Source organism: Loxodonta africana, chromosome 2 (genome assembly GCF_030014295.1).
Source record: "Loxodonta africana isolate mLoxAfr1 chromosome 2, mLoxAfr1.hap2, whole genome shotgun sequence".
NCBI classification, from domain to species: Eukaryota; Metazoa; Chordata; class Mammalia; order Proboscidea; family Elephantidae; genus Loxodonta; species Loxodonta africana.
Window position 1 is genome coordinate 224,404,134 of NC_087343.1, and position 23,852 is coordinate 224,427,985.

The 23,852-nt window shown below is 49.1% G+C and overlaps 1 protein-coding gene across 1 annotated transcript in view; it reads right to left on the reverse strand.

The window, feature by feature from the left end:
* CBS (cystathionine beta-synthase) overlaps positions 1–18,431 on the reverse strand; it is a 49,325-nt gene extending 30,894 nt beyond the window's left edge. Inside the window, exons 1-2 of the mRNA XM_010598669.3 lie at positions 18,363–18,431; positions 7,639–7,837 (exon numbers count right to left, since the gene is read on the reverse strand). Of these exons, the coding sequence (XP_010596971.1) occupies positions 7,639–7,829 (191 nt within the window). The 5' untranslated portion in view covers positions 7,830–7,837; positions 18,363–18,431. The remainder of the gene's footprint in view (positions 1–7,638; positions 7,838–18,362) is intronic.
* Between the last annotated feature and the right edge of the window lie 5,421 nt (positions 18,432–23,852).

Genomic DNA, 23,852 nt, shown 5'->3' on the forward strand with positions numbered 1-23,852 from the left:
CTGGGTGCCGTGTTCAATTCCGCCCATCCAAGGTGGCAGAAAGAGTTCTGCTTTGCCCCCAGGGATCCAGAGAGAGGAGCTAGGACAGACCCCCACCCCACATGGGAGGTGGGAAGGGCTCTCTCCCAGGCTGTCCTTTGCAGGGAGTAGATCTAGGCTCAGCAAGGTGAACAGAGAGAAGTCTGGGCGGGAGAGAGCCTGGCCCAGGAGGCAGAGTCCTGACCTGGGGCTCGGCTGGGGTGTTCATTAACTCAGTAAAAGCCAGAGAGGCCACAGAGGACGGCCCAAACCCTAACATGGGGGAGGGGAGGAGGGCTGATAGGAGGCTGAGTCATCCCCCATGCCCCTAGGGAAGCCAGGGGAGGAGGATGGAGGCAGGGGGTGGTAGGCAGTGGAGGACTCGGGTTTCCTGCCTTGGCCTGGGGCCAGTGGAGGGAAGTCTCCTAGGAGCAACCTTAGAGACAAGTGGCTTGCCGAAAGACAGAACCTGAACGCCAATCTTCCTGCAGCACTTACCACAATAGCCAGAAGGCGTCCATCAACAGATGCATGGGTAAACCCAACGTGGTCTATACATACCATGGAATATTACTCAGCCACAAAGAGAAATGAAGTCCTAATGCATGCTGCAACATGGACGAACCTTGAAAACATTCCGCTGAGCAGAATAAGTCAGTCACAAGAGAACAAACACCTCACTTACACGAAAGATACAAACACAGAGAAACCAAAGATTATCAGTGGTTACCAAGGTGGGAGGGAAGCAGAAAGAAGCTTTTGCTGAGGAGACACTGTGTTTCTGATGAAGGTGGTGGGATAATTTGGAAAGGAATGGCAACAATGGCTGCACAACATGAAGAATGTAATCAGTGTCACTGAATTATACGTGTAGAAATTGTTGCATTGGCAAATGTCTTGTTGCGTGTATTTTCGCCACACACACACACACAAAGAATAGCAAGTAGCAGGGGCGGCCCTGGAGCCTGCACATCTCAGTGTACTCTCACTTTGACCACCAGGAGACCTCTGGGAGGACAACCCACAGCATCTTAGAGCAAACCCAAACTCCTAACCAGGGCCGCTAGGCCTTCCAGAGCCTTCCTTCCACGGTCTTGCCCTACCTGCTCCCCCGGCCTCTCCCAAAGCCCACCTCAGCCTTTGCTGCATTGGAGTCCTCCAGCCCGAATGTTCACCTGGCAGACACTCCTGACTATGCTTGTACCAGCTCAGAGAGGCCTCGCTTAGCGCCTGACCCCACCCCCTGCCTCACCACCTTATCTGATGGTCTCCCATGGTGCTCGCTATCGATTATGCCCTATTTTAACTGTGCTGCCCTCTAGGGGTCTGTCCAGTGCATGGGGGTGTCCTCCTAGCAAACAAGCCGCAAGCCTGGACTTGGGTGGAGTCCACTCCCCACTGACTGTGGGCTCAAGTTTCAGGGCGGGACACCAACCCCTTCAGATTTCCAGGGGGATTAATCAGACTGTAGGAGCCTGGTGGTACAAGTGGTTTGCAGTCAGCTGCTGACCTGAAGGTTTGAACCCAAGGTGCCAGAGAAGAAAAGCCTGGTGATCTACTTCTGTCGGATATCAGCCAAGAGGCCCCAGGGAGCAGGTCTGCCCTGTAACACACAGGGCCTTCATGAGCTGGACGCCGACTCGACAACAGCCGACAACAACCACCAGACGGTACAGGAGGTGAAGGCATGACGTGTTTTACACTCTGACACCATCATTTCCCCCCACGCCCCAGGATCTGAGGCCTCCCTTCCCCACCCTGAACCCAACAACCCACGGTACTACCCTGGCCAGGCTTTCACTGCTTCAGTTTGTTTCAGCAGCAAGGGTTCATCCGTCTGGCTGGTTGAAATCCACTGAATAGCCCAGAACTGGATCCACTGACCAGTGCAGCCCCCTCCCCACCACCACTTGTTCTGCCTTTTAAATAAATGGGAGACCCTCCCCCCAATGCTGGTAGCAACAAGTATCAAACACCTACAAAGTCAAATTCTTGGGCTCATTTCTTCTACTTCTGAATGATTGCACCAAGGAACTAGTCAGAGACAACGTAAGATTTAGGGAGCTCCAGTTAAGTTTCAGGATGGGCACACCATACCCAAAAACTAACTCAAAATGGATCAAAGACCTATATGTCAAAATTAAAACTATCAAGTTCATAAATGAAAACATAAGGACAAAGCGAGGGGTCCCAATTTATAGCAAAAATAGATTATCAAACATAACTAAAAGTGCACACACAGCAGAAGATAAAGTAGATAACTGGGACCTCCCAAAAATGAAATACTTCTGCTCATCAAAGGACTTCATTAAAAAAGCAAAAAGAGGACCTACAGACTAGGAAAAATTTTTCAGCAATGGTATATCTGACAAGGGTCTAATCTCGAAAATATAGAGAACGCTTTGACATCTCAACAGTAAAAAGAGAGACAATCCAATCAAAAAATGAGCAAAGGACATGAACAGACACTTCCCCGAAGAAGATATTCAGGAGGCTAACAGACACACTGAAGAGATGCGAGCAATCATTAGCCATTAGACAGACGCAAATTGTGGCGTGATGGATTGCTTTATATGGCCTTCCTCATAACTCCCACCCAAGGGATTGATTGGGTGGGACTGTGTAAATGTAGTAGTTGTGGCCCACCAAGAGGGTTACCAGTTTTGTTATACTGCTAGGCTTAAAAGAGCCAATTTCAGAGCAGAAGGAGGATCCCACCACCACCAAGAAAGAACAGCCAGGAGTGGAGAACACGTCCTTTGGACCCAGGATCCCTGCACCGAGAAGCTCCTGGAACCAGGAGACAGAGAGAGAGAGAGAGAGAGCTCTTGAGAAGTGGTGGCAGAGAAACGATGGCAGGAAAAGTGTGGTGGGCTTCCCAGCCCATGGAGCCAGAAAGCTGAGTGCCTTTGGGCAGGAAACCTGCTAGCTGAGCAGGGTGCCTCTGGGCACTTATTGGCAGAGCTAAAAGCACATTGTAACACTTGCCCGAGCAGGGCAGAGGCTGAGGGGCAGAGAGGCATGCCTGCGAACACGGCTGGAAAGAGGTTGTCGGGATCGAAGAACTATATCTTGAGAGTTTCTGAACCTGAATTGTAACCTGTTAAAACCCACCAAATCCACTGCCGTTGAGTCGATTCCGACTCATAGCGACCCTATAGGACAGAGTAGAACTGCCCCATAGAGTTTCCGAGGAGTGCCTGACTGATTCGAACTGCGAACGTCTTGGTTAGCAGCTGTAGCACGTAACCACTACGCCACTAGGGTTTCCTGTAACCTGTTACTTCCCTAACAAACCCCATAATCATAACTATTGTCTGTGAGTTCTGTCTGGTCTTTCCAATGAATTATCAAACACAGCAGAGAAGTAGAGAGTGCTGTGAGAGGGACGATTGGTGTCAGAGTTGGTAAAGATGGCACAGAGGAGACATGTCTGACCTCCTCCTCATAGGAATCAGCCTTGGGCTGTTGATCTTGATTCTCCATCCCCCTTGTGAAGCTAGAAGAGGCAGACACTCCCTCCAACACCATTTTTATACAAATCAAAACTACAAGGAGATACCATCTCATCCCGGCAATAACGGCACTGATCCAAAAAACAGAAAACAAATGCTGGTGAGGCTGTGGGGAGATTGGAACTCTTATACACTGCTGGTACCTAAACCAAAACCCAGTGCCGTCGAGTTGATTCCGACTGATAGCGACCCCATAGGACAGAGTAGAACTGCTCGTAGGAATGTAAAATGGTACCACCACTATGGAAAATGGTATGGCACTTCCTTAAAAAGCTCGAAATAGAAAATATCATACAATCCAGCAATGGCATTCCTAGATATATACCTTAGAGAAATAAGAGCTGTGACATGAGTAGACACGTGCACACCCATGTTCACTGCAGCATTATTCACAACAGCAAAGAGATGGAAACAACATAAGTGCCTGTCAATAGATGAATGGATAAACAAACTGTGGTACATACACACCATGGAATACTGCACAACCCTAAAGAACAAAGATGAATCCGTGAAACATCTGACGACATGGATTCATCTGGAGAACATTATGCTGAGTGAAGTAAGTCAATCACAAAAAGATAGATATTGTATGAGACCACTATTATAAAAAGTCAAGAACTGGTTTACACACAGAAAGAAATATTCTCTGATGGTTGCCAGGGATGGAAAGGTGAGAGAGGAAAAATCACTAAATAGATAGTAGACGCGTGTTAATTTTTGTAAAGGAAAAGGCAATACACAATACTGGAGAAGTTGGCACAACATGACCAAGGCAAAGGAAGGCATTGAGAGGTACACAAGAATGAAGGACAACTATAATAAATACTATACCATATGCAATCCTACATCAACAGTAATGATAAACAATGATTTATGAGTGGATACACAGGTAGGTGTGTATGCTAAATAGGTGTGGGAGGTTAATTGGGAGTACATCATGTTCATACAAGGGTACAGTTGTGGATATTTCTACATAAATATCTATATGTGCTGTCTGTATACTCAGATATATACAATAGAACACATGGGGTACAGTTATGGAAACGTCTTAGACATAGCCAAACACTTCGAGGGACAGAGCTACTGGGCTTAGAGGCTAAGGACCACAGTCTCAGGGGACATAACATAGTTCATGAAGATAGTGTTCTACATCCTAGGTTGGTGAGTAGCATCTGGGGTCTTAAAAGCTTGTGAGTGGCCATCTTAGATACAGCTATTGGGCTCCTCCCACCTGGAGCAAAGGAGAGTGAAGAAAACCAAAGACTCAAGGGAGCAATTACTCCAGAGGACTACCGGCCCACACAGACCACAGCCTCTTCCACCCTAAGACCAGAAGAACTAGATGGTGCCCGGGTACCAGCACCAACTACTCTAGCCAGGAACACAGTAGAAGGTCCTGCCTAGAATGAGTGAAAAATGTAGAACAAAATTCAATTTCATAAAAAAAGATCAGACTGACTGGTGCGATAGAGACTGGAAGAACCCCTGGAACTATTACCCTAAGACACCTCTCCCACGCGGAACTGATGCCACTCCCAGAGGTCACCTTTCAGCCCAATAACAGATTGACCTGTGAAGAATGCTTTCCGTAAAACAACGAACTACACGAGACCAAGAGGGCAACATTTGCCCAAAAGGAAAGATAAGAAGGCAGGGAGGGTCAGGGAAACCGGACAAACGAAAACAGAGAACCCCAGACAGAAATAGGGAGAGTGTGGACACATTGCGGGGATTGCAACCAATGTCACTGAACAATCTGCGTGTAAATTATTAAATGGAAAACTAATTGGCTCTGTAAACTTTCACCTAAAGCACAATAAAATGTTCAAAAAAAAAAAAAAAAGTTTCAGGATGGGGCAGGGATTTTTATCTTTTTCTTTTTCCATAAATATATTCCCTAAACCTAGAAGAGGACACAAAATACAGTAGGTGCTTAATAAAGATGTGTCGATTAAATAAATGCACACCGTTATCTATGGCAGTTATTTCTAATAAGATCATTGCGATCGTCTAGAACACCCAGTGACCGAACACGAACCAGAACCCTTCGCCGTCACATCCACTCCAGCTCACGGAAACCCCGGGCTGCAGAGCAGAACTGCGCTCCACGGGGCTGTCAGTGGTTGTAATCTCTACAGAAACCATCAGGACCTTCCTCCCGCGGTGCTGCCGGGTGGGTTTGAACTGGCAACCTCTAGGTTAGTAGTTGAGTGCACTGTTTTCACCACCCGGGGATCTTTAAATACTTAGTTGTTGTTGGTTGCTGTGGAATCTATTCAGGCTCATGGTGACCTCACGAGTGCAGAATAGAACTGCTCCACAAGGTTTCCAAGGCAATAATTTTTCAGAAACAGGTCACCAGCCCTATCTTCTGAGATGCCTATGAATGGGCCTGAGCTGCTAACCTTTCGGCTAGTAGTTGGGTGCCTAACTGTTTGTGCCACTGAGGAACTCCACATAGAAGGCTTAAAAAATCATGGTTTATAAGTCAGACCACAAAAAGAGCCCACCCTAGAAAAATGCTTAATGATCAGAGAAGTGTTTGTGACCTAGAGTTTAGTAGAAAGCAGTCCTGTCCCCAGTACTGGAAGTCTGCATGTGCAAACCCCTGCTATGTGAGAACAGCCAGAGGGACCTCGGTCAGACACCTCCACCCCACCAGGCTCTCAGAGCTTGGCACTCAGCATATTGCTCATGCATTCTGCAAATACTCCCTGGGCCTCTGCTCTCTTGCAGGCACTGATGGAAAACACCTGGCCTCTCCAAGCCTTGGCTGGCTTATGCGTGAAGACAACCCACCCCAGCTCACCAACCATCCTGAGTCACTGGACAAGGTGATTATAGTGGGTCACTCCAGAGGTCCACATGGCCATGTGGCTTCAAGGTGGCTGTTATGAACTGAACTGTATCCCCCCAAAAATGGGTTGTAAATTCTAACCCCCATATCTATGGTGGAGCCCCGGTGGCGAAGTGGTTAAGAGCTACAGCTACTCAGTCCTATAGGGTACTGTGTCTACTCTGTCCTATAGGGTAGTTATGAGTCGAAGTCAACTTGACAGCAATGGGTTTAGTTTTTTTTTTTTTTGTACCTATGGTGAAGCCCTGGTGGCATAGTGGTTAAAAGCTCAGCTGCTAACCAAAAGGTCGGCAGTGTGAATTCACCAGTCGCTCCATGAAAACCCTATGGAGCAGTTCTACTCTTTCCTGTTGGGTCACTATGAGTTGGAATCGAATGGATGGCAACAGTTTTTTTTTAATACCTATGGTTATAATCCCATTTGTGAATGGGTTTTCTCTGCTGTGTTAATGAGACAGTATTAGTGTAGGGTGTGTCATAAATCAATCTCTTTTGAGATATAAAAGAGATTAAAGAAATAAGCAAAGAAGCAGAGATGGGAGCAGATCAATGCCATGCCACATGAAGATCACCAAGGAATAAGAACCTTCCCCCAGAGCCAACAGAGAAAGCCTTCCCCTAGAGCCAATGCCCTGAATTTGGACTTCTATCCTCCTAAGCTGTGAGAAAATAAATTTCTGTTTGTTAAAGCCATCCAGTTGTGGTATTTCTGTTACAGCAGCCCTAGATGACTAAGACAGTGATATACCTCGCCCTTCTGCTTGTCATGGCTTAAACTGTGTCCCTCCCAAAAAAGATGTGTTGAAGTCCTAAACCCTGTACCTGTGAACATGACCTTATTTGGAAATGCAATCTTTGCAGATGTTACCAGTTAACATGAGGTCTTACTGGAGCAGGGTGGGCCTACTGTGTGACTGGTGGGGTCCTTATAAATAGGAGAGAAGACACAGAGACAGAGAGGGAGGAGGATGCTGTGTAGTGCCGTAACTACAAGCCAAGGAACACCTGGAGCCACCAGAAGCTGGGAGACGGAGAGGCCTGAAATGGCTTCTCCTTCAGAGCCTTCAGAAGGAATCAACACAGCTGACACCCTGATTTGAACTCCCAGCCTCCAGAACTGTGAGGTCATGAATCGTTATTCTCACTCAGTTTGTGGCACTGGTTACCCAGTTGGTGGGACTCTGCTGTGGCAGCCCCAGGAGGCTCACTAAAGGGAATGCAGGACTGGTGTGATCACGAGGGACTTACGAGGTGACGTGGTGATGCGGAGACTGGGCGGCAGGCTTGCCCAGCTGCCAGGTGCACCTGCTTGGGGTGTTGGGCAGGATCCACAACTGCTCCTTCCCTTCCTTCTCCAGGCCTCTCTTCTCCGTGTGCACACTCGTTGGGTGGGGGCAGCCGGCGGCCTCCCATGCCATCTGGGGTGTCTCGTCAGGCATGCTGGGACCTGGCAAAGGGGAGAGATGTCAGTTCAGCTCAGTGCCAGCCTTGACACTTCCCACATAGGATCCCAGGGTTACTGCGTCAGGCCAGGTGTACCTCTCACCGGCTCCCCTGGACACAGGGGCCACTAGTCACACAGCCCTACAAGAACACAGTTCTGAAAACAGAGGCACCTCAAGATAGAAGCAGATGCAACCAAAAAAAAAAAGAATATATGGCTGGGCAGCCAAGGCAAGGCACGTCTCCCTCAGGCTAAAGGGGAACAGGCGTCCACCCTTATTTTCAGAGCCCAGGGCTGGATCCAAGCCCCTTCAGCCTCCTCCTTTGATTGTCCACATTCAACCGGAAGACGTCTAAGTCTACACCTAAGGGCCACTGTCATCACTCACAGATTTAGGACCGTGGCCATCCCCCAGCTAAAGGACCAAACCCACTGCTGTCAAGCTGATTCCAACTCATAGCAACACTGTTGGACAGAGTAGAACTGCCCCATAGGGTTTCCAAGGCTGTAAATCTTTACAGAAGTAGATTGCCACATCTTTCTCCCATAGAGCCGCCAGTGGGTTCAAACTATAGATTTTTGGTCAGCAGCCGAGCACTTTAACCACTGCGCCCCCACTAGAAGGCTAGAATTCTACAAAGATTGCATTGTGCAGAGGATACAGAGCCGAGGGAGGGATGTTGTCGTTAGCAGAGCAGTACCCCCTCCCAAAGATGTCCCTGGAACCTGGGAACATGGCTCCCTAGGTGGCAATAGGGATTTTACAGATGTCATTCAGTGAAGGGTTGTAGAATGGTGAGATGATCCTGGGTTACCCAGGTAGGCACAATGTCATCACGAGGGTCCTCGTAAGAGGGAGGTAGGAAAGTCAGCATCAGAGTGATGACATGTGAGGAAGACTTGACCCGCCCTGCTGTTTTGTAGATGAAGGAGGGGCCACGAGCCAAGGAATGTGGACAGCCCCTAGATGCTGGAAAAGTCAAGGACCAGATTCTCCCCTGAAGCTTCCAGAAGGAACCAGCCCTGCCGACACCTTGATTTTAGCCTGCTGAGGGGCTTCTGAAGTGCAGGACAATAACTTTGTGCTGTTTTAAGCCACTGAGTGTGTTGAGCAGCACAAGAAAATGAATACAGATGCGACGCCAGAAAAGTCTGCGTCGTTGAGGTGTTAGCTGGGCCCTGAGCCTGAGGCCTGGTGCAGGCAGGACAGCAGACACTGACCCCGGCGGAGGCTGAACTTGGACGCTGAGGACCACATGCTCGCGGGCAGGAGCGTAGGGTCAGGTAGGGGCAAGACGTCATAGTGTCAGGCAGGGGCAGGATTCACCGGCATGGCTGCTCCCTCCTCCTCCTCCCCTTCCTCTCCTCTCTGCAGCCCCGCAGTATTCTTTCCAGGGCACAACAGGCAGCTGCTGTCTCTGGTCTGAAACAGCCTCACTCTTAACCCAGAGAAAACGGAGATGCAGGAGAAAAACAAGAACAGAGACAAGAGCCTCACCCCTGGAGGGAACTTGGAAAAGGTGTGACCCTAACACCGGGCACTCCTGGGTGTTCGTCTTTTTAGGGGCTTGGCCCCCGTTGATGTCACCTATCTTATTCAGTCCACAAACATTTATTGAGCACCTACTATGTATCAGGTACTTTTCTGGACACTAGGAACAGAAATGGACCTGCTCTTAGTGAGCAAACACTCCGGAAGTAAACAAGAATAAGAAACAAGGAACCAACAAGAGAACTCAGATACATAGTTGGTGTTGTGCGGACCATTAAAATAGGATAACGGAGAGAGCCTAGGTGGCTCCACTGCAGTTTGGGACTTGAATGACATGGAGCCAGCCAGCCACGGGGGGGGGAGGAGGGACATTCCAGGCAGCAGGAAGAGCTCATGCAAAGACCCTGGGACAGGAACAGAGCTGGCATGCTGACAGAACAGAAAGCCAGCCAGTGCAGCTGAAGTGCCCTGGGCAAGAGAGACTGGTATGAGTGCCCTTAGACCAGTTACTCTGATTATATCCTGGGGAGAAGGGGAGGAGGGGTGGGCAAGGGGCTGACCAAGTAGGGCTCTGCACACTTAAGTAAACTTGGTTTTTGCCCTCAGAGTGGCGGGAAGCTGCTGAGTGGTTTTAAGTAGTGGTGTGCCATGCTCTGATTCATGTTGAGGACCCTCAGGAAGGCGGGAGTCCAGAGGGCCACCTGTGGCCAGGGGTTTCAGGGAGGGGTAGTTAAAGGTGCAACTGGAAACGCTTTGGCAGTAAAGTACAGAAGAGGTGCGGGTGCGGGGGTGAGGTTTCTGCCTTCAGCAGCTGGGTAGAAGGAACGGACACCTGGGGAAGGAACAAAATTTGTTTCTGTCTGAATTCTATTTCAGTCAGCTTAAGTTTCTGCTGTCTCCTAGACATCCATGTCAAGATGTCCAGAAGACAGATTAAAAAAAAAAAGGGTAGATTCCGAAGTCTAGAGCTTCTGCGGAGAGTCAGGGCTAGAGACTTCCCATCATTCATTCAAGGCGTCTTCCTTCAAAGAACCAGAATTATCCCAGAAGTCGTTGGTACACCCTGTCCCACAATGTGCAAAAATGACGACATTGGACCGGTTGGCTACTGATTGTAAAAATTTACAAACCAGAACATGGAACACTGTGGAGCCCAGCACAGTGATCAGATCCCACACCTATTAGCTGATGGCCCCAAGTAAGGGGCTTTGCCTTTAAGTTCTTTCCGCCTTTCAGGCAAAGGGAGATGACAGCTCTCCCCTCCGAGGGTGGTGTGAGGGTCCAACGTGCTGACGCACCAGCTGCAGGGGAGTGTGGGCTGTGGGGCGTGTGCTGAGTCTGAGAGGAGTCACTGGATGCTTATTCCAAGTTGGGAGCCCTGTAAGAGAAGTGTGGTTTCTATGGTTTTTAGCGAGAGGCAAGATGTCAGATTCTAGGTTCATTTCTATAAACGTGTGTGAAACTTTCATCTAGCAATCAAATAATTCCTAATTCCAGGGATGGAAAAGAAAAGCAATTTGAGCAACTTACCCCAATCACACTTAAATTACTTTGAATATATGGTGGATTATAAGAAATAATAGGTGCGGTCCCACCTGTGGGCACTCACGGCAGCACCGCCGGGGCTTCCTGAGTGAGCCGGTGACCTTGCCCTGTGGCCACAGCTACTGCTGCCTCTGCCCCGGCCACTGCCTCAGGCTTCAGGACCAGGGTCGTCCTCCACCACCTGGCGGAGAAGTGGTTCCCAGGCCTGCAGGAGAGGGCCTGGGCGGCAGGCCGGCTTGGGAAGCTGCTGCAGCAGGGGTACTACCGGGAGCCCCTTGCTGTCGCCGGCAAGGCGCTGTGAGCAGGGCCCAGCAACCTGACTCTGCAAATTTACTGAACTGAATCATATGCTGGTCTCTAAGAGTTTAAAGCAGCCATAGAAGATTTAAATGCAGTTCTCTCTCAACTTCCAAATTGGCCTGAGGTCTACTTCAGGAAAAGAAAAGTACTCCACAATACTGGTTTTTTTTTCGTTTGTTTGTTTTTTTAAATGATGCCTTACAACTATTTCTTCAGTTCTTAGCCCTGGATAAAGATTTTACAGCTGCAAAGCTAGAGGTAGAAAAGGTTTTGTGTAAGGTCACTAAAAGATATCCCCTGTGTGCTAAAAACAACCCAGACAGTGCCTCACCCCGCAGAGCCGGGGAGAGAGGAACGAACACGGGAGACGACTGGCAAGTGGATTTTACGGTGATGCCTTGAGCACCTGGAAACTTCAGGTATTTGCTGGTTTTTGTAGATATATACTCTGGGTGGGTAAAGGCTTTTCCTTGCCAGACTGAACAAGCCCGAGAAGTGACTAAGGCATTACTTAAAGAGATTATTCCCCGGTTTGGCCTGCCACTCTCAAATTCAGAGTGACAACGGGGGAGGCTTTGTGGCCCAGGTAAATCAAGAACTTAGTAAGGCTTTAGACATTAACTGGAAACTACATTCAGCTTGGAGACCACAAGCTACTGGAAAGACTGAAAAGATGAACCATACTTTGAAAAAGACTCTCGCCAAACTTTGCCAAGAAACCCACTCCACTTGGCTACAAGTATTAACCAATTACCCTGCTTAGGATTCAGGTGGCCCCTCGAAGTGGGCTTAAATTGAGTCCTTACGAACTTATCTATGAGAGACCATTCCTGAAATGGTCAACTTTCCCCAGCTCAGTGGGGAGAGATTGGGCCTGATCCTTAGGAGCAGTTATAAGTACCATTAACAAATATGCTTCTTCTCATTTTTCCTTCCCTTCTGATGTGCCTCTTCATAGGTTCAAGCCAGGAGATCGGGTCCTGCTAAAGGTTTGGAAAAATCAACATCCAGAAGACCAACTGACCCCATCTGGCTGGGACCCTATGAAGTCCTCTAACTACTCATTCCTCTCTGAAGCTGCCTGGAGTAACTGCATGGGTGCATCACACTAGAGTGAAGGTGGCCCCACCTCTTCAAGAAGAACCTAGCAAAAAGACTGAAGAATCCTCATATACCAGCACCCCAGTTCAAGGCCTGAGGTATAGATTCTCAAAGACTCAAACATGACTCTAATCCTTATTCTTTCTCTTTTCCAGGTCAGGCCTGCCTCGACCCAAAAGGAGTCAAGCCAGGCTCCTACAATTCTCCAGTCTGGAAGCACCTTGACTTTACAAGTAGGAGATATCCTGACACTTCCTTGCATTATCTCTTCTTTAACCCCTGTAGGTCCTATTAGGTGGATTCGGGAATCCCCGGGGCGGGGGGGGGGTCTCTAATTTGGGAAGTGGCTGGTGATTTTCCTCAAGCTCCCCCTATGACAGACACTACTCAGTCTAAAAATCATAAATTTAATAGTGTGTATTTGTGTTCCATGTTTTATAACAATCGTTGTTAAAGGAACCGAGACCACCTTAAAGGCAGGAACTATACTTGCCCTGGTTGGTCAGGGGATTCTCTGGTCAACCAAGGAGATGCTCAGGATTTGATTCACTTAGACACTATTGCCTTCCATGCTACCTCTACTTCTAACCCACACCCTAAATAAACATTTTCCAACTCCATGCCCCTCGTCAGCAGGAATTAGCCAGACTGAGCCATGCCCTGTTTCCCAAGATTGACAAACTTTCAGAAAAAGGGATTGAAGTAGAGAAAATATATTTTCTAGTGTTTTAGTAATTTTGAGTGTTTTAGTATCATTTATAAGCTGTGATTAATCTCTAGTCTTTGAAACATAATTACTTGCTTTGGAATCTGTCTCACAATTGTTCCTTTAAAGAAAAATAAGGTAATCAATTTTTTGTTGTTGATTAAACTATGTTCCTCTCTCAGGGGGCAAAACACACAGGACTGAGGTAACTGAACAAAACTCAGATCCATCTTGTGACTAAAAACAGGATGACGTGAAGAGACTTGCAAGACTCCAGCATGGCGTGAAGAGACTTGCAAAACTTCAATAATAGGTCGCTTTATCATTATGTCCACCTCAAAGAAGAATCAACATTCCTGGAATCTCTAAGCCCTGACCTTCTCCCTATAAAACCCTCCAGTTAGCCCTTTAGAGTTAGAATTTGGGAGGAACTTATCCCCTCTGTCTCTTGGATACCGGTATTCAAATAAAGCCTTTTTGCTGCTTACCTCCTCCTGTCTCAGTACTGGCTTTGCGGCAGGCAGCTAAAATCTGTGATTTGCGGTAACAGTATCACAAAGTCTGATGAACTGTCACAGCCAAGAGGAGCCTAAGAACACATGATGACTAAATATAATGTGGTGTCCTGGATGGGATCCTGGGACAGAACAAGGACACTGGGTAACAACTAAGGCCAGGAGCCAACGGCAGACCAGACCATCATCAATTGCTCATATGCAAGCTCAGTTGAAGCTGAAGAAAATTAGAACAAGTCCACAAGAGCCAAAGTATGACCTTGAGTATATCCCACCTGAATTTAGAGACCACCTCAAGAATAGATTTGATGTCTTGAACGCTAATGACCGAAGACCAGATGAGTCGTAGAATGTCGTCAGGGACATCATCCATGAAGAAAGCAAGAGGTCATCAAAAACACAGGAAAGAAAGAAAAGACCCAAATGGGTGTCAGAAAAGGCCCTGAAACTTGTTCTTGAACATCCAGTAGATAAAGTGAAAGGAAGAAATGATGAAGTAAAAGAGCTGAACAGAAGATTTCAAAAGGTGACTCAAGAAGACAAAGTAAAGTATTATAGTGACATGTGCAAAGACCTGGAGTTAGAAAACCAAAAGAGAAGAACACGCTTGGCATTTCTCAAGCTGAAAGAACTGAAGAAAAAATTCAAGCTTCGAGTTGCAGTAACAAACGATTCTGTGGGAAGAATACTGAACGATGTAGGAAGCGTCAAAAGAAAATGAAGGAATACGCAGAGTCACTGTACCAAAAAGAATTGGTCATCATTCAGCCATTTCATGAGGAAGCATATGATCAAGATCCAATGGTACTGAAGGAAGAAGTCCAAGCTGCACCGAAGGCACTGGTGAAAAACAAGGCTCCAGGAATCGATGGAACACCAATTGAGATGTTTCAACAGATGGATGTAGAGCGCTGGAGGTGCTCACTAGTCTCTGCCAAGAAATTTGGAAGACAGCTACCTGGCCAACTGACTGGAAGAGATCCATATTTATGCCTATTCCTAAGAAAGGTGACCCAACAGAATGTGGAAATTATCAAACAATATCATTAATACCACATGCAAGTACAGTTTTGCTGAAGATCATCTGAAAGCAGTACGTTGACAGGGAACTGCCAGAATTCAAGCCAGATTCAGAAGGGGATGTAGAATGAGGGATATCACTGCTGATTTGAGATGGATCCTGGCTGAAAGTAGAGAACACCAGAAAGATGTTTACCTGTGTTTTATTGGCTATGCAAACGCATATGACTGTGTGGATCATAACAAATTATGGATAACACTACAAAGAATGGAAATTCAAGAGCACTTAAGTGTGCTCATGAGGAACCTGTACATAGATCAAGGAGGGGCAGTCCTTCAAACAGAACAAGGGGATACTGTGTGTTTTAAAGTCAGGAAAGGTGTCTGTCATCATATTCATCCAATCTGTATGCTGAACAAATAACCTGAGGAGCTAGAATGTATGAAGAACAGGGCATCAGGATTGGAGGAAGACTCATTAACAACCTGGGATATGCAGATGACACAACCTTGCTTACTGAAGGTGAAGAGGACTTGAAGCACTTACTGAGAAAGATCTAAGGCCACAGCCTTCAGTATGGGTTACACCTCAACATAAGGAAACAAAAATCCTCACAACCGGGTCAACAAGCAACATCATAATATATGGAGAAAAGACTGATATTGTGAAGGATTTCATTTTACTTGGATCCACAGTCAACACTCATGGAAGCAAGCAATCAAGAAATCAAATGATGTAGCGCATTGGGCAAAGCTGCTGCAAAAGATCTCTTTAAAGTGTTAGAAAACAAAGCTGTCCCTTTAAGGACTAAGGTGTGCCTGACCCAAGACATGGTGTTTTCAACTGCCTTATATGCATGCGAAAGCTGGGCAATGAATAAGAAGACCAAAGAATGGATGCCTTTGAATTGTGGTGTTGGCAAAGAATATTGAATATACCATGAACTGCCAAATCTGTCTTGGAGAAAGTACAGCCAGAATGCTCCTTAGAAGCGAGAATGGTGAGACTTGTCTCATATGCTTTGGACATGTTGTCAGGAGGGATCAGTCCCCTGGAGAAGGACATCATGCTTGGTAAAATAGACGGTCAGTGAAAAAGAGGGAGAGCCTCAATGAGATGGACTGACACAAGTGCCTGCAACAATGGGCTCTAGCGTAACAATGATCGTGAGGACGGAGTAGAACTCGGCAGTGTTCCGTTCTGTCGTACATAGGGTCGCTCCGATTTGGAAGGGACTTGATGATGCCTAACAACGACAAGGAAATCTGTAGGGCACCTGGGGGTTCAGTGATAGAATTCTCACCTTCCATGCAGGAGACCTGGGTTCCATTACTGACAAGTGCACCTCATGTGCAGCTAGCACTCCCTGTCATGTTAGCTTGCGTGTTGCTATGATACTGAACAGGTTTCAGTGGAAGAACTTCCGGACTGAGACTAGAAAGAAAGGCTTGGCAATCTACTTCCTAAAGTCAGCCAATGAAAACCATATGATCACAAAGAACCTAATCCGAAATTGATCACAAGGATGGCATAGAACCGAGCAACTCGGGGGCAGCTAACAAGGAAATCTGAATAAAGCATGGACTTTAGTTAAGAATAACGTATGAATATATGATAATGGATCAATACATGATAATGTATCAGTATTGGTAATGAAATACATTAATAATAGGGGAGACACTGTATGTGCGCATGTGTTGGGGGGGATATATGAGAACTCTGTACTTTCTGCTCAGGTTTTCTGTAAATTAAAAACTGCTCTAAAAAATGAAGCCTATTTTTTAAAAGTTCCTGGAGCCCTCTGGGTTTGGAAAGTCCCTGCAAGAAGCTCACAGTCAAGGGAGGCGGCTCAGGGTGGTCTCTGAGCTCAGACTCAAGGCTCCTCCCGTGGCAGGTGGGACCCCTGTGCCTCCTCGGCTCCGGAAGGCAGTTTTGCTGCGAGTCCAGTGGGAGCGTCATGGGCTGGGCTGAAGGGGCACACGGCTCCTCCCTGGGATCCTCCCTCGGGACTTGTAAACCCAGGCTCGTGGACCAGCTCACGTTCTCCGAGTCCGCCCTGCCCAGGCCGCACCGTGTCGCCCGCCATCGCAGCAAAGGCAGAGGCTGCTCAATTTCTCCCAACTCAAAAAGAGGCCAGCTGTAAACCAGCCCCCAGCAGAGTCACAGGCCCTGGGCAGAGGCCTTGGGCGGGCGAAGGCGACACACGCTCACCCCTCCCGCCCACCCCTCCCGCCGCCATCCCTTTGTAATTCACCAGGCCAGCAGCCAGAGGGTTTCCGAGTGGAAATCTACCGCTCCGCGCTAAGTGTCCTATAGCGGCGGTTCTTGCAAAATTTTGCGAATCAGGAGGCATATTGGACCCTCCATAAAAAAAAAAAAAAAGAAAGAAAAAGGACCGATTTTCAGAGGCTTACGTTCCCCTGAGGCCACTCAAGGATACCCCACGTCCCTCTTCCCCAACCTCTTAAATAGCCTTCGCCGTAAGTCGAAAAACGCCTTCCCTCCTTCGTGCGCCTAAGGCGTCTGCAGGAGGGCGATAATCTTATCTCGCAAAAGAGCCCCTGTCCTAACCCTCCCTCCGGTCACAGGCGACAGGTCGGAGGCGCCCTGGCCAGCACTGGCCTGCCGAACTCGCTAGATGCGCCTGTAGACCCGTCCCAGCAAAAGGGGGCGGTGCCGCGCCTCCTCTTTGTCGTTTTGCCTCTCCCGGGCGCGGTCTCCGGAAAGGTAAGGAGCTGCCGGGAAGGCAGATCGAAACCTGGACAAACCTCCGCAGAACCCACAGGCGCTCGGCCGGAAGCTCACGCAGCGACCCTGGTCGGGAGCCAGGCCCGGCGGCAACAGCGCCAATGGGCAGAACGCACGTGCGCCGCCGCCGCCCCTCGGTGGGTCCTGGGAGACGCGGTCACCTGGCGCCACTGGGTCTGTCCAGCAGCACCTTAAACGGCAAGACCCTTCTTGGGTCACGACGCACCCCAAATGCACCCCAGCACTCGCGCGCACCTGTAAGCCCAGAAGAGGCCAGCGAGGATTAAGGATGCGCAAAGTAGCGAGCCCCTCTTTTAAAGGAGCAGTTTGCAGTGGGAAACCAAGACCCTACAGAAGATTCGGAGACCGCCTGGCCACTTGCCTTCGGAAGGAGGAGTCTGGGACAGTTTAGGACGAACACGCCCCAGGTGACCCGTCGGAGGGTCCCAGTTTCGCGCACCGCCCCTCCCCCGTCCCCTCCACTTGCCCGGGCACAGCCCCCGGGCCTCGCCTCCAGCCGGGGGAAGTGGAGGTGGCCCTTTCCCTCCAACCTCCTGGAGAACCCGAGACAGCGCCTGGGTCAGGGCCTCGCATGCCCTGCGCCCTCCCCCTCCCGCCTTCGTAAGGTCCGCGCAACGACAGCAGTATTTACCCCGCCGCACTCGAGCATTTTGCGCAAGAGCCCTTTCCCATCCAAACGCCGCGAAAAATCAGCGCTCGGCACCGGGGCAGCGCATCTCGCCAAACTTTCCACCCGGCCGGGCCCGCTGCCCCAGAGCTCGCGGCCGCCGGTGCTGGAGCGGGGACCCGACCCACGTGGTCACCCGGGCCCAGCAGGAGGACTGTCCGGCAGCCTGGGGAGGGAGGGGAGAGGCGACCCGCGCAGCGCCAGAGACCCGGCTGGGTGTGGGGCCAGTCGAGGGGGTTGCGCGCAGGGAAGCGGGGTCTAGTTGAGGCTGCGCTGACCCGGGGGCGGGGGGCCGCGATTCAAGGGGAGATGATGCAACTCCGCGCGTAGGGCGGGTGGGGCGACCCCGGCGCCAGTCCGAACTCCCTTCTGCAGGGGCGGGCGCGAGTCTCAGCCAGGGCCCGGGGCTCACCTGGACGGGAAAGGCGAACAATAAAGAGAGCTCAGTGCGTCCAGCCTCGGCAGCTGCAGGTAAGGGGAGACCGGGACCACCGGCTCGCAGCTACCCCGAACTACGGGAGGATAATGGGCGGAGGGCGATTGGCCGAGAGGCGGGGGCGGAGGCCGGGCCCGGCCAATCCCGAGTTGGAGACGGTCCGGCCCCCGGCGACGCCCGCCCCTCCCCCGAGATGCCCTCCCCCTACACCCTGGCCCCAGGCCCGGGACCCGGGTCGGGATCCCGGACCCCCTCAGGAATCCCCGCGGGCCTCCGGGACCCTGCCAGTTCCAGGAACCTGGCCTGCCTGCGGGATCCTTGCTTGTCTCCCGGACCCTCCCCAGGGTTGGGGACCACCCCCGGGACCCCAGCCAGCGGGACCGCCACCAGCCCCCATCCGCGGGACCCCCACCCACCCCCACCTCCGGGACCCCCGCTCGTCTCCGGGACCCCCGCTCATCCCCATCCGCAGGACACCCGCTGGCCTCCAGGACCCCGCCCACCCCCATCCCCGCGACCCCCGCGAGAACATACCAAATACAGCTATCGGCGGCGTGGGGGGTGGTCTGCCCCTGGTGATCCGGGTCCTGGTTTACTTCGGAAACTGCTTGCTCTTGGCGAGTTTAAGAAATTGTACGCTTTTAGTAAGAAAACAAACAAACAGGGGAAGGACTGTGAGGCCTTGAGGACTGGTCCTCAGCAAATATTTGTCGCTCGATCTGAGAGAGGTGGAGCTCTGCTCCGCGGGCCCCCTCCGTCTGCCGCCAGCCTGGGTCACTGCGGCGCCCTGGGCAGAGACCGCGGCTTCTGCAGGTTCGATTCCGACGCTGAAGCTCCGCGCCGGGGCGGGGGGGGGGGGGGGGGCGCGGTATTTCCGCAGGTTCTCTTACACCTGGCCGTCGGGGGACCTAATACGTGCACCGTGCGCGGTATTCGAGTCGAAAAAGGTAGACCCTTATGAGGATTTACTGCCCGGGGCCCTCGTGGTCTGCACGCCTGTCTTTTTCGGATGGCAAAATCTGTTCGTAGCTCCCTGTCTGCTGGATGGTCACCGCTTACATTTTACAGGGAAGGAAACTGAAGCTCAGAGAAGAGACTTGGTCAAAAGTCAGAAAAGCAGATAGGGCTAGTGGTCTGCACCGCCGGCTTCCCACCAACCAAACGGGCCCCTGAGGGCTGATGGGCCTAGGGGGGCCCTTGGTCAGGGGAGCCCCCGGGGTCACTGGGAAGGCCGAGGCATCCTTGGAGACAAGGGAAAAAGGCCACAGCCCGTAGCGATAATCCAGACATTTTTCAGAGGCTAAATCTTGACGTCCCCGGAGGTGAGAGGAGAATCCCTGAGGCTGGAGTTAATCCCGAACCTGTAGAGAGTGATAAGCCAATGGAGGCGCCCCAAGACCCTGCCCCCGCCTTGGCCAGAGACATAGCACTGGGATAGTTGCCAAGCATCTCCTGCTCTACCTCATTCACCAACCCTTTTTTTTTTCTTAATTGTGGTAAATATGTAACAAAACATTTGTCATTTCAACAATATTTACAAGTACACTTCAGTATTTATGTTCATCATGTTATTCGACCATCACCCTCATCCATTCTCAAATCCTCCTCATTCAGCAGTTCTTTATGGAGCATCTAGCAGATGCTGGGACTCCCAGGATGGCGGAAATGCTAACCAAGAGGCCGGAGATTCGAGTCCCACCAGGCGTGCCTCAGAAGAAAGGCCTGGTGATCCACGTCTGAAAAACCAGCCACTGAAAACCCCGTGGAGCAGTTCTACTCTGACGGGGAGGGGGTATGCCATGAGCCGGGGTCAACTCCACGTGCCAGCGCTTGTACCTGGCCCTGGAGATGGAGTAGGAATCACAGCCAGACATGGTCTCCGTCCATGTGGTGCTTACATTCTAGGGGCAGGCTATGGGGTAGCAACAGACAAGACTTAGAGAACAAACGAGCATATAATACCGTTTCCACTAATGAGAGCTGATACAAAAAAAAAAAAAAAAAAAAACTGGCTAATGTGCAAGGTGTCCCTGAATGGCGAAAATGGTTAAGCGCTCAGCTACTAGCCAAAAGGTTGACGGTTTGAACCCACCCAGTGGCAGCTCACAAGACAGGCCTGGTGATGTAAAACCCTATGGAGTAGTTGTAGTCTGTACACATAGGATCGCCGTGAATCGGAATCGACTTGATGGCAACTAAGAACATTTACTTGGAGCCACAATCAACACCCATGGAAGCAGCAGTGAGGAAATCAAACAATGCATCGCACTGGGCAAATCCCGCTGCAAAAGACCCCTTTAAAATGTTAAAAAGCAAAGATGTCCCCTTGGAGACTAAAGTGCATCTTGCCAAGTCACAATGTTTTTTTCAATCACCTCATATACATTGGAAAGCTGGACAGTGAATAAGACCAAAGAATTGATACCTTTGAATTATAGTGTTGGCGAAGAATATTGAATATACCCTGGACTGCCAAAAGAAAGAACAAACCTGTCTTGGAAGAAGTGCAACCAGAATGCTCCTTAGAAGCAAGGATGGCGAGACTACATCTCACATAATTTGGACATGTTATCAGGAGGGATCAGTTCCTGGAGAAGGACATCATGCTTGGCAAAGTAGAGGGTCAGCAAAAAAGAGGAAGACCCTCAACGAGGTGGACTGACACAGTGGCTGCAACAGTGGGCTCAAGCTGATTTAGGAAATAATATTGGAGTGATTATTCCCTGTCCTTGAGCATAGAGAATGTGACCCAGCTGGAGCTGGACTCACAAGGACACGTCCACTGGGCACTGAGGTATAAAGACAATGTTGTTGTTGTTGTTGTTAGGTGCCGTCGAGTCGGTTCCGACTCATAGCGACCCTATGCTCAACAGAACGAAACACTGCCCAGTCCTGAGCCATCCTTACAATCACTGTTATGCTTGAGCTCATTGTTGCAGCCACTGTGTCAGTCCACCTCGTTGAGGGTCTTCCTCTTTTCCACTGACCCTGTACTCTGCCAAGCATGATGTCCTTCTCCAGGGACTCATCCCTCCTGACAACATGTCCAAAGTATGTAAGACGCAGTCTCGCCATCCGTGCTTCAAGGGAGCATCCTGGTTGTACTTCTTCTAAGACAGATTTGTTCGTTCTTTTGGTTGTCCATGGTATATTCAGTATTCTTCGCCAACACCACAACTCAAAGGTGTTGATTCTTCTTCGATCTTCCTCATTCATTGTCCAGCTTTCACATGCGTATGATGAGATTGAAAATACCGTGGCTTGGGTCAGGCGCACCTTAGTCTTCAAGGTGACATCTTTGTTTTTCAACACTCTAAAGAGGTCCTTTGCAGCAGATTTGCCCAACGCAACGCATCTTTTGATTTCTTGACTGCTGCTTATATGAGGCTGATTGTGGATCCGAGTAAAATGAAATCCCTGACAACTTCAATCTTTTCTCCATTTATCAGGATGTTGCTCATTGGTCCAGTTGTGAGGATTTTTGTTTTCTTTATGTTGAGGTGCAATCCATACTGAAGGCTGTGGTCTTTGATCTTCATTAGTAAGTGCTTCAAGTCCTCCTCAGTTTCAGCAAGCAAGGTTGTGTCATCTGCATAAGGCAGGTTGTTAGTGAGTCTTCCTCTAATTCCGATGCCCCGTTCTTCTTCATACAGTCCAGCTTCTCAGATTATTTGCTCAGCATACAGATTAAATAGGTATGGTGAAAGAATACAACCCTGACACACACCTTTCCTGACTTTAAACCAATCAGTATCCCTTGTTCTGTCTGAACAACTGCCTCTTAATCTATGTAAAGGTTCCTCATGAGCACGATTAAGTGTTCTGGAATTCCCATTCTTCTCAATGTTATACATAGTTTGTTATGATCCACACAGTCGAATGCCTTTGCATAGTCAATAAAACACAGGTAAACATCCTTCTGGTATTCTCTGCTTTCAACCAGGAACCGTCTGACCTCAGCAATGATATCCCTAGTTCCATGTTCTCTTCTGAATCCGGCCTGAATTTTTGGCAGTTCCCTGATGGTATATTGCTGCAGCCACTTTTGAATCATCTTCAGCAAAATTTTGCTTTCATGCGATGTTAATGATATTGTTCAATAATTTCTGCATCCAGTTGGATCACATTTCTTAGGAATAGCATAAATATGGATCTCTTCCAGTCAGTTGGCCAGGAAGCTGTCTTCCATATTTCTTGGCATAGATGAGTGAGCACTTCCATTGCTGCATCTGTTTGTTGAAACATCTCAATTGATATTCCATCAATTCCTGGAGCCTTGTTTTTCACCAATGCCTTCAGAGCAGCTTGGGCTTCTTCCTTCAATATCATCCATTCCTGATTATATGCTAAAGACAATAAGCTAGGATAATCTTGGAAAATATCTTTCAGGGAATCTTTCTCATAAATCAATCACCCAAAACACAAAAGACTTTCCACTCTTATCTTTTTCTATAAACATTTAGTGAATAGAAAATTTGTTGGACCAATTAAGACCCTCCTGACTGTCGTTCCTGAAACCTGTACCCATGATTGTTAAGAAAGATGATTCAAACTGCAGGATCACAGTGTCTAGCCAATATACGAAGAGGTGAAGCTTTCAATAGTTTTGCCCACTTTGTGGTATTAATATATACTGGTCATTCTGTAATAGTTCATTGGACTCGGGCAGACATGGCTGTGGCAGCATGCTTGTCCATTTTCCCATTCTTGCCTGTTCTGAAGTATTCCTTGGACTTGGTCAGACGTAGCTGTGGCAACATACTTGTCCATTTTCCCACCTTTGCTTATTCTGTAATTTCCTTGGATTTGGGCAGACATTGGCTCTGGCAGCATGCTTTCCCACTTCCCACTTTTGCTTTTTTGAATATATCCAAATAAAACTTTCTTTTTGCTTTACTAAAGTTTGTGATTTTTTTTTTTTTTCCCCTACAACAAACCATAACAACCATGCTGAGGATGGTGTAGAACCAGGCAGTGTTTTGTTCTGTTGTGCATAATAGGGTCACTATTTTTTTTTTTTTTTTTATCAGTCAGAGCCAACTCCACGGCACCAAACAACAGCAACAACAATGTGCAACAGAGAACAGAATAGGAGCTAGCACTGGTCAGGAGGTCAGGAAAGTCTCTGGACTGCAACATTTGAGTAGGGACTCAAGTTCTGGGAGAAGAGTGGTGGGGGCCGAGAGCTGCAATTGCAAAGGCCTGAGGCAAGAACAGGTTCAAGGTGTCCAAGGAACCAGCCAGAAGTTCAGCATGGCTGGAGCATAGGAGCCTAAGAGGCTGAGATAGTGGGAGGAGGGGCTGCCAGCCAGGCAGGACCTGTAGATTGAGGACGGGGGTTGGGATATAAGCCTGTCTGATGGCAGCTGTATTCATTTCCTAGGTTTGCTGTACTGAGTTTCCACAAAGGAGATGGCTTCAAATAACAGAAATTTATTCTCTCGCAGTTCTGGAGGCCAGAAGTTC